A 10,832-nucleotide genomic window follows, 5' to 3' on the forward strand; every position below is an offset into this window, starting at 1 on the left:
CCCCTTAGCTACATAACAATGGTTTTCCTAGTGAAAACAATACATGAAAAACTCAACAATGTTCGGTATTAAGTGTTCTTATGCTCATCGTCCAGAACAGTCAAAGTCCTTGAACCTAACTGGGGTCCTAATAACCCGACCAGAGCGAGTAGTCTTTAGACCTTCAGCTGCTTGACTCTGCTGCGGCCTAGGAGCATCAACGGGTTGACTGACATCCAAGGTAGTATCAGCGGTTGATGGCGCTCTTTCACCCTCAGCTCGGCAGTCAGTGCTGACCTTGACATCATGACCACTCAAGTTCACGGCGTCTGTACTAGCCGGGGGCTCTTGCCTAGGTGACAACTGAGACTGGTCACGACGCAGATGTTCAAAATGTCTCCTCCACACTTTCTCCTGTGTCTGGACTTTGTATAACACCGGCCCCACCTGCTCCAGAACAGTACCATGAACCCACTTGGGACCATCTCGATAGTTCCGTATCCAGACTCGGTCACCCTCGCGGAAAACCGACAAAGGCCTAGTTTCATCTTGTAGGTTCTTTCCGTCTACAGTGCTCTTGACACTCGGTTTAAGGAGATCTAACCTGGTCCTTGGATTCCTCTGGAACAGCAACTGCGCTGGACTTATACCGGTAGTAGCATGCGGCGCTGTGCGATACGCCAGCAAGAACCGATCGATCTTGTGTTGGAGCGTTCTATTCGACTTATCTGCTTTCACTGCATGCTTAAAACTCTGGACTAGTCTCTCAGCCAAACCGTTGGTTGCTGGGTGGTAGGGCGCTCCTGTAACGTGACGGATTCCGTTCCCTTCTGTGAACTTCCTAAACTCTGCAGAAGTGAACTGCGGCCCGTTGTCGGACACTATTTGTTCTGGGAGACCCAGTCTAGCAAACATTGAGCGCAGAGCCTCCACAGTCCCTTCCGCAGTAGTGTTTTTCATGACCACTATTTCCGGCCATTTCGTATGGGCATCCACGCAGACTAGGAGCATTCTCTATGTGGAATCGCTGCCAAGGTTGCGCGGGGAACTCCCAACGATGTAGGGGTGCAGATGATGGATTTCTTGCCAGTTCTTGGCAGCCCTCGCACTGTCTCCCAACACGCTCGATGTCTTTATCGATGTTTGGCCACCACACGTGTCCGCGCGCGAGGCCCTTCATTTTAACCACCCCGATGTGTCCCTCGTGAAGGGTTTGCAGAACCCTGTCTTGCAACTTCTTCGGAACAATAACTCTGGTTCCCCACATCAGGATCTCTCCGTGCAGTAAGGTTATTTCATCCTTGCGGTGATCATAAGGGGCGATTTACGGAGTAATCGTATCGTCCTCCCATCCTTTCTGCACTGATTCGAGGACACGGGCCAGAACTGGATCTCTGCGAGTGTGTCTCTTGAGCTCCTTCTCTTTCACTGGGAGATCCTCCACCACAGTCATGAAATAAACTTCGGTTTCATCATGTTTGTCCTTAGGGCTTTCCGCCAGCGGTAGGCGAGAAAGTCCGTCACAGTTCGCGTGCTGTTTGGTGTTTCGGTGTTGGATGGTGTACGTGAAGGCTCCCAGGAAAAGGCACCAGCGTTGCAGCCTTGCGGCAGCGGTAACTGGTACTGCCTTCCCAGGGTCCATAATATATTTCAGCGGCTTGTGGTCCGTTATTAGCTCGAAGCTCCTCCATTCGAGGTATGTCTGGAACCTTTTCACTCCGCACACGATGGACAACGCCTCTTTCTCGATCTGCGAATACTTTTTTTCAGTGTTTGACAATGAACGAGAAGCGAACGCGATCGGCCTCTCGTTTCCATTCGGCAAACGATGAGATAGGACAGCTCCGAGACCATACGATGAGCTGTCGCTGGCCATAACTAGCGGGAGGTCGGGATCGTAGTGGGTTAGTACTTTGTCCTCCAGCAGCATCTTTTTAACAGACTCAAAGCAATCCGCTTCCTTCTTCGACCAGGTCCACTTAACATTTTTCTTAAGCAAATGATGAAGTGGCGCTAGGACCGTAACGAGATCTGTTATGAACTTTGCATAGTACTGGACCATGCCTAGGAACGAGCGCAGCTGTGCTACGTTCTGGGGTGCTGGCATCTCTACGATGGCTTTAGTCTTTTTGGGCGATTGGCGTAGACCCTCCGCAGAAATCACGTGACCCAGATACTCCACGGAGTCTTGGAGGAACTTGCATTTCCTTTTGTTGGCCTTTAGCCCATACTCCTCAAGCCTCTGCAACACCTTGTCCAGCACATCCAGGTGTTCTCTTTCAGACTTACCGGTCACTACGATATCATCTAGGTAACATTAGTACTGTACTCCTGGGAGGCACTGTAATACCTGATCCATCGCTCTCTGCCAGATGGCAGGTGCCGAGGCCACACCGTGCGATAAGCGTTGGTATTGGAACAGCCCTCGATGAGTATTGACGGTAAGGTAATGCTTGGACTGTTCATCAACCTCCATTTGGAGGTAGGCCTGGCGCAAATCAAGAGTTCTGAACTGTTTACCCCCACTAAGACTGGCGTAGATGTTTTCTATGCGTGGAAGGGGGGTATTCGTCGATTTCTAGTTGCGGGTTAGTTGTTACTTTAAAATCCCCGCATACCCTGACGCTGCCGTCTTTCTTTACTGGAGTCACGATTGGCGCCGCCCATTCGCTATAATGCACCCCCACTATCACTCCCTCAGCCTCTAGCTCATCCAGGGCTTGTTCCACCGCCGGCTTGCGTGCTAGCGCTACGGGTCGAGGTTTCCAAAACTTGGGCCGTGCATTTTCTTTTAGCTCGATGTGCGCTTTGAAATTCTTCAACTTCCCAAGACCCTCTGAGAAAACCACTTTGTGCTTATCGAGCACGTCGTCTAGGCTGTCTACCGTTCCCAGTTTTAACAGAGGCCAATTCAAGCGAATGCACTTTAGCCAGTCCCGGCCAAACAAGGTGGGTCCTCCCTTTTCGACAACATACAAAGGGAGAACATGTATCTGTTCCTGATACCGTACTCTTACTTGGGAGACCCCAACGGGTTTTACTACCTCCCCTGTATAAGTGCGTAACTGGAGGGTGGTACTCTTGGTGGACACGCCCTTTAGGTACCTGTGGAAGGTTTTTTTACTTATCACCGACACGGCTGACCCAGTATCAAACTCCATTGATAACTCTTGGCCTTCCACAAGTACCGTGCAATAATGGGTGATCTATCCCCTTTTGTAGACACATGTTTCATGTCTCCAAAATCACTATCCGTCTCTTCTCCCTTCCCATCATCCTGCATTGTGTTCACAGGGGTCTTGCCTTTCTCTTCACCCCTCCTTTTCCTACAGACCTTTTTGATGTGCCCCACCTTCTTACAGTAGTGACACTTTTCGTTACGGAAAGGGCAACTTTTGGGGGCATGCTGCCCATCACAGCGATAGCAGTTCACTTCGCTGGGCGCGGATGTCGGGTTGGGTTGTTTGCTTGCTTGGGCTTTGGGCTGGGTTTTCCTTCCAGGTTTCTTTGCATGTAATTTATTTACTTGCTCTCTGGGGTCAACAGACCCGTTTGCATCGCCCTTCAATGCACTGACGTCTTTATTCACTTGTTCGATCGCCAAGCATTTTCGCATTGCAACCTCAAACGTGAGGTCTGAGAGCTTGACCTTGAGCAGCTCGCTTATCATCTTGGCGTCGCGAATTCCCGAGACCAATCTATCGCGAAGACGTTAGGCTCGCACCGCTTCATTAAAATTGCACTCGGTAGCTAAATGCTTCAGAACTGCGACATATTCATTGACTGACTCACCCAGTTTCCTGGCTCGATTGTCGAATTCATACCTGGCTACCAAGGCAGACTACTTTTGTGGTTTTAGCTGACCCGCAAGCCGCTCGACGATAACATCGTACGTAACTGAATCGCTTCTTAGTGTTTCTGGAGCCACTAAATCCTTTATAAGCTGGTATGTTTCCGTCGGAATATTTGTTAGGAGGATAGCTTTCTTCCTATTTGCGTCCTTAATACCATTGGCCACGAAGTAAAAGTCTAGCTGTTCAGCATACGACTCCCAGTCGCTTCCAACAACATACTTCTGGACTTTCCCAACGGCTTGTATTGGACTCGCTTCATCCGGCATTTTCTCCTTTTTTCCCTTACACACAACTTATATCCTGGAAGCTTTCAGCCAATTTTCCACTCCAGGGACTCTCTAGGATTGTTTTCCTGAGTTTAAGCGAGGAAAAGATCCCGTACTCGTCACCAATTTGTTGAGTTTTCACGAGGACTTTTAGACAAGATGGCGGAACCACGTTTATTCTTATTACTATTGACACGTGATAACACAGGCATCCCAATACTCTACACTTTTTGCCAGTAACGGATATATTTAACACTTATTTACTGGGACCGAAAGAAACATCATGTTTTGTGGTCCCGAGACCGCTGATGTTTCACGAGGCGGAGCCGAGGGAAACATCAGCGGTCGAGGGATCACAAAGCATACTGCTTTCCCGAGGTCCCAGTAAATAAGTGCTTTATTATCACACCAAGTGTCAAAGAGAACAAGAAAATCGGAAAGACTCCATGTTTAATCTGATGTTTCGTGAAAGAAAACGTGTGAATGAATTTTGCAAACGCGCGCTCAAATGTGTTACTTTCTGGTTTCCGGTTTTTATATTTTTTCAATCACGTGACTTCCGGTTTTGTTATTCCCGGTCCATAACATAATATTCCCCTCCCAGAATGGTCGCCAGGAAACAGTCGAATTTCTTCACGTTCACGTGACACACTCTCAACCAATAAAAATTGAGGAAAATTGAACTTTGACACTTGGTATATGATAAACACACATTTATTTTCAAGTAATTAATATTTCAAAAACGAGTGAGAGTGTTTCATTAGGGTTTCCAAACACGAGAAAACATCATTTGATTGAAATTATTTTATTATTTTTGAGTGTTAGGAAACCCTAATGAAATACGAAGCACGAGCTTTTGGAATTACTTCTCTAATGAGTTAATAATTTATTATGCAATATAGATCCAATCCAACTTTATCAGCAACTTTATCCTCGTTGGCATAATTGGTGAATCACTAGACTATAAAGCAAAGGGAAAATTTTTTTCGAAAATGAGGTTTAGGCTTTCATTTGCTTATTTCCCATATATTTTCTATGAAAAAGCCTGACAAAGCAACATTCTAACACAAATGCAACAAAATATCTTTGTACAATTGAAAATCCCGCTACAAACAGGCATTTTATCATAGTACATCAGTTTCTAACTGTTTAAAAAAGGTTTTGAGTGTTTAACCCAAAGCGAAAATTGGGATCAAAACTCATACGAAAGTCTAGTTTTTTGCGCTTTTTGCCATTATTGCTCATTATTGAAAAAAAAAATTTCTCTTAAAATGTTAAAACTCCAATAAGGGAATTCTAGAAGTGTAGGCTTGAAACGTCATAATGCTGGCGTTCTATTCCGTAGGGGCGGTCGAATCGAATTTAAAAATCCGCCATTTTGTTTAAGCTTCCGAAATGTCGAACCAAAAAAAAATCCTAACGAACCCGGCATTACGTTTTATGTTTACTGAATAAATTGAAAACCACTGTATATTCTAAAAAGCTCTCATTTTGTTGCCTCGAAGGCCGGGGAGGGGGGGACTGTTCCCCCCTGCAGAACTAGGTCGACTCCGTCTGCATGTAGCTGCAAACTTAAGATGTATAAGATACTGGCTCAATCTAGTTACACATACATCGAGCCATAAAATTACATTCTTAGTATATAAAGAAATGATAAGCTCCAGCCGTAAAATTTGCTGGAGCCAAAAAGTAAAAGAGTCATTATTAAAAAATGGGCTGGGTGATATATGGCTAGAAGTAAATTCCAATACCTCTCGCCAGCCAAACGCCTTTGTTACTATCAAAACGAGATTTGAAGACATAGAGAAACAAAACTAGCTCTGGGAGATCTTTAATGATAAAAGGGACACCCCTGGCCAAAAGAACAAATTAAGAACGTATCGCCTCTTCAAAGTTAGTTATATGTTAGAAGGTTAACTAATAAATGTAAAAAGTTCAATCACAGAAGAGCCTTAGCTAAGCTAAGAATAAGTAACCATGACCTAGAAATTGAAAGAGGCAGATACTCTAGTTACAAGAAGGCAGAGGAAAGGAAGTGCTTTCATTGTACTGATATAATAGAAGATGAAAGACACTTCCTAATTAAATGTCCTCTATACTCCAAACTTAGAGAAGAATTTCTTATGCAAAATAACATAAGTAACTCCCTTACGGAGGACCAATTGTTCCTGAAGTTGATAGATCCTCCCCATATTTTACAATCAGCTGCAGCAAAATACGACAAACAACAACAACAAAAGCAACAAAACAAAACAAATAAAAATCAATACTTGATATTGCATAAAGATGATTAGGATTAGTAACGCATTTTATTGAAATAATTATATGAACATTTATATATACAGAATATATATGTACGTGTGACGTGTATGTGTGGAATATGTGAATATAGATATTATGCACATACATAAACATACGTATATATTGTAACTTATTTGGAACTAAGTTGATGTGCAGCTTTGTACAAAACGCCAAATAAAATATGTTTGTCTGTCTATGTCGGTCTGTCTGGACTTGCATGCGCTTGAATTGCGTCGCTAGTGTAAGAACCAGGCTTGACACTACTACATGTAAGAACATGCGTAATAGGTAAATCTACCTATTATTACGCATGTTCCTATATGATTTCCGAGCTCATCCCACACGGGTTTCTACCTCATCTATCTAGTATTACTTTTCGTGGGATTCTACCAGCTCACTAGATACAATGTGCTGATGAGGCCCAATACAGGCCGAAACAGCTGTCCACGATTTCTAGTTGAGCTGGCTCATATTTTACGCGACTTGAAGTCGTGAAAGGCCCATTGCCACTCTTCTTCAGTCGTTTCATACAAGGCTCGTAATTTACCTATTACGCATGTTCTTATTTGATTTCCGAGCCCATCCCACACGGCTTACTGCCTCATCTACAACCTTCGCAATTGCAGTTCTGCGACCTGATGTATTCTCTAAGCTCTCCAGCAGCATCATCCCTGCCAATGGAAACCAGTTTTTCCAGAAGATATTCAATACTGTGATGTCCTTGAGCACGCAACAGTTCCTCAGTTGGTGACCCATTCAATGGGTTTGTCATCAAAAACTTAAATTGATTACTGGTGTACCCGAATGCATCAGCGAGAGACTCGATGTCTCCCCCTAAGGGCTTTGGACGATCAAGCAGGATTTTTAACCTTCTCTTTAAGTTTCCTGCATTGGGTGCCTCTCCAATTGTTGTTTTCAAGATGCATCTTATTGGATTCGTTATGTCTAAGCATTCATTCGGTTCAGCTAAATACACAATAATGAGATATTAGAGTTTGTTTGGGCTGGAATTAATATTGACAGTTGTCATAGAAACCAACCAGGCTTTTGTTCAGCTAGGTTGTACGCGCTTGGAGTTGAATTGTGGGTTCGATTCCCGGATAAACCACTCACACACGTGACTTGGGTTTGTTTGATGCGTTGTTCTCTCCTTTGCCAAGAGGAATTTTCTCCCGTAAGATCAACATGTGAGTTGAGTGCTGTGTGTTGTAATGTGTAAATAGCGACTATGTGATGCGGTAGTGTTTGTGAAGCGAACCTCACGGAAGAGCCCCTTACAGGGAGTGATGGCTTTAAAACATAAATCAATAGCCCATTTACATGATGGCGTCATTTGATTACCATTCCCAAAATGCTTAATTAGGCCTAATTAGGAAATACAAATTTGAATAAGAAAGAAAATTCATAAAAAATTTTGTGAATGGTAGTCAAATGACGCCATCATGCAAATGGCCTATTCCGTGGCTTCTTAATGCCAACTCCTTTTAAAAACTCATGAATATATATTCAGGCCCCGTTTACACGAAGTCGGATATGTTTTTATCCGGGTAAAAAAAAGGGCGTTTACATGCGGCTTCGTGTAAATGCTCATTGTTTTCGCATGGCTTTCGACCGTTTACACGAAAACGCTCCAACGACTCGAAAACGCTCATAGGAGGTAAATGAGCATGCGCATAGTTCCTGAGCCTGCGATCTCCTTTGTTTAGTGACGTCAGCGTTTACGAAAATATCCGGTTTCAAGTGTTTACACGGAAACACATAGCCAGCGTTTTCAAAAATATCCGCTTTGAAAAGCGTTGTCGAAAATAGCCGGCTAAAGACCGTCTCCGTGTAAACGGTAGGCCTAAATTGGAAGCGAACATACACGTCACGTGACTGGACCTTTATACCCAATAGTTTTCTTCTTTCTTAGTGTTCCTTAAGTAAAGAATGCATCCAAGTTTATAGATGAAGACTTAAAGTGCAAATGAACCCTTCGACAATACTTTCAGTACTGGTTCTGCATAAAGTAAATAGTTGAATGGTATAATATTTCTTGATTTGAGTGATGCGTCTCTAAGTTATGAAGGGTTATACTTCCAATATGTTAATGATGATGACGTCAGGTAAGGTATTTGAGTGTTTTTGTTGTAACTAGTAATACTAAATGCTGGCCATTTTGAAAATACAAATTCAAAATTGCTTTCATGTAAAACATGAGTAAAATAATGATGCTTTTTAAATACCGTTTCTATGAACCAGTTCAATTTTGTATATTTAATTAAGCCTTAATAGACGTCACACTTATTAGCATATTGGAAGTATAAACCTTTATAACTTAGAGACGCATCACTCAAATCAAGAAATATTTTACCATTCAACTATTTACTTTATGTAGAATTACTACTGAAAGTATTGTCGAAGGGTTCATTTGCACTTTAAAGCCTCATCAAGGTCAGTCTCACAACCCACAAAATATCGTGGACTAGTGCCCCTGTCTTGAGTATTGCATTTTGTCTTAGGCCTTTTTTGGACTGATTGCGAATAACAGTGACGTAAAAACCCCTACTGAAATTTGTTTTTGGAGCCGTTCGATAACCGTTCATGAATTTCTTAATATTCTTTTAAGATCGTAAATGAAGCAGTACAATAAACTCGCAGCACTTATTTTATCGGGTCTAAAACCACACGGCGCAGCGCCTTGTCGTTTTTAACACCATAAAACACTGCTGCTCGGTTATTAATTGCAACGGTTTACCTGACGAAATGGCGACCATGTCTATTTCCTCTAAATCACTCCTTCTTCTACGCTGTACGCCGCGACGTCTTCCACTTGCACGTTGTGGTGTATTTGTGTTTTATTATGTACGATCGTCATATATAATTACATGTCAATCAATGCAAATCTAACATTTCCTCCCTTCTTAGTTATGAATCACTGTGATAGAAAAAATAACTCAATAATAATGTCTCTGAATGTTCATATCTCTTATGACTGTCCTAATATTGTTCATACATATAACGTTTTGGTGGGCTTCTGTGCCTTGTTGGGTATCGATGTCCTTTGCCTTGTCCTTCTTGCGTCATGTTGCTCTTAGCGGGGGTAACTTTCTTGCTTGTCTGGGTTGTGCTGACTGATGGCTGTTCTACTGCTGATGGGCAGACATCTTCTGCTGGTCTTGGTTGAGGGTCGCTTTGATTTTCATCATGCTTCCTTTCTTGGATTTGGTCTGTGTGCCTTCTCCAATAACTTCCAGCTTCTGTTTTGACTTCATACATCAATGGTCCTAGTTGTGTGTTGATGGTTCCATTAACCCACTTGTCTTGTCCTCTGTAGTCTCGAACTGTCACTGGCTGTCCATCATCAAACAAGCGTATAGGTGTTTTCTTCTCAAGTGCTTTCTTCATTTGTTTCTTCTGCACTGTGCTTTTTACATCTGGCTTCATCAAATCCAGACGTGAACGTATGTTTCGACCAAGGAACATTTTGGCTGGGCTGAAGATGGTTACTAGTGGTTGATGATCCGTAACCAACGTAAACTGTCTTCCGTAAAGGTAGGTGTGGAATCGTTTGATTCCAAAGATGATTGCTAATGCTTCTTTGTCAATTTGAGAGTAGTTTTTCTCTGCTTTCGTTAAGGTGCGAGAAGCGAATGCTATTGGTCTTTCTTGTCCATCGACGATATGGGACAGAACTGCGCCGACTCCATATGGTGACGCGTCGCATGCTAAGCGGATAGGCTTCTTGGAATCATGATGACACAATACCAAATCTGACGTGACCATCTCTTTTACCTTCTCGAAGGCTTTGTCACATGCTTTCGTCCACTGCCATGCTTTACCTTGTTCCAGTAGCTGGTGGAGTGGTCTCATTACCGAGGCTAGGTCTGGTAGAAATCTGTGGTAATAATTTACGAGGGCAATGAATGCGCGAAGCTGAGTGACATTCTTTGGTGCTGGAGTATCACGCACTGCTTTAATCTTTTCCTCTGTCTTGTGTATGCCGTGCTCGTCTATCTTGTGTCCACAGTATTCGATCTCATCTTGGAAGAACTGGCATTTGTCTAGGTTGACCTTGAGTTGGTACTGTTGCAGACGGCTCAACACACTATCCAGATTGTTAAAATGTTCGGTATTGTCCTTACCAGTTATTATCATGTCATCTAGGATGCATTGGACTGATGGTATTCCTTGCAGAATCTGTTCCATAGTCCTCTGCCATATTGCTGGTGCAGAAGCGATTCCAAACAACATCCGGTTGAACTGGTATAGACCCTTGTGCGTATTCACAGTTAAATACTTCTTTGAGTTTTCTTCCATCTCCATGTGTAGGTAGGCTTGCCTCAAATCGATCTTTGTGAACTTTTCTCCATCTGCTAACGATGCGAACACATCTTCTATCCTGGGTAACGGGTACTGGTCCACTGCAAGCTGGGGATTAACTGTGAGCTTA

The 10,832-nt window shown here is 43.3% G+C and overlaps 1 protein-coding gene across 1 annotated transcript; it reads right to left on the reverse strand.

Moving 5' to 3' along the window:
* Positions 1-1,303: 1,303 nt before the first annotated feature.
* LOC148907377 (uncharacterized) lies at positions 1,304-3,649 on the reverse strand. Its single transcript, XM_089036851.1, has 4 exons — positions 3,168-3,649; positions 2,598-3,084; positions 2,330-2,467; positions 1,304-2,221 (listed from the first exon to the last, which is right to left on the reverse strand). The coding sequence occupies exons 1-4, from the start codon at positions 3,647-3,649 to the stop codon at positions 1,304-1,306; spliced, it is 2,025 nt and encodes a 674-aa protein (XP_088892977.1).
* Positions 3,650-10,832: the final 7,183 nt, after the last annotated feature.

This window comes from Actinia tenebrosa, unplaced genomic scaffold (assembly GCF_029948245.1).
Source record: "Actinia tenebrosa isolate PJP-AT-01 unplaced genomic scaffold, QUT_ActTen_1.0 PGA_scaffold4__44_contigs__length_22323623, whole genome shotgun sequence".
NCBI lineage: Eukaryota > Metazoa > Cnidaria > Anthozoa > Actiniaria > Actiniidae > Actinia > Actinia tenebrosa.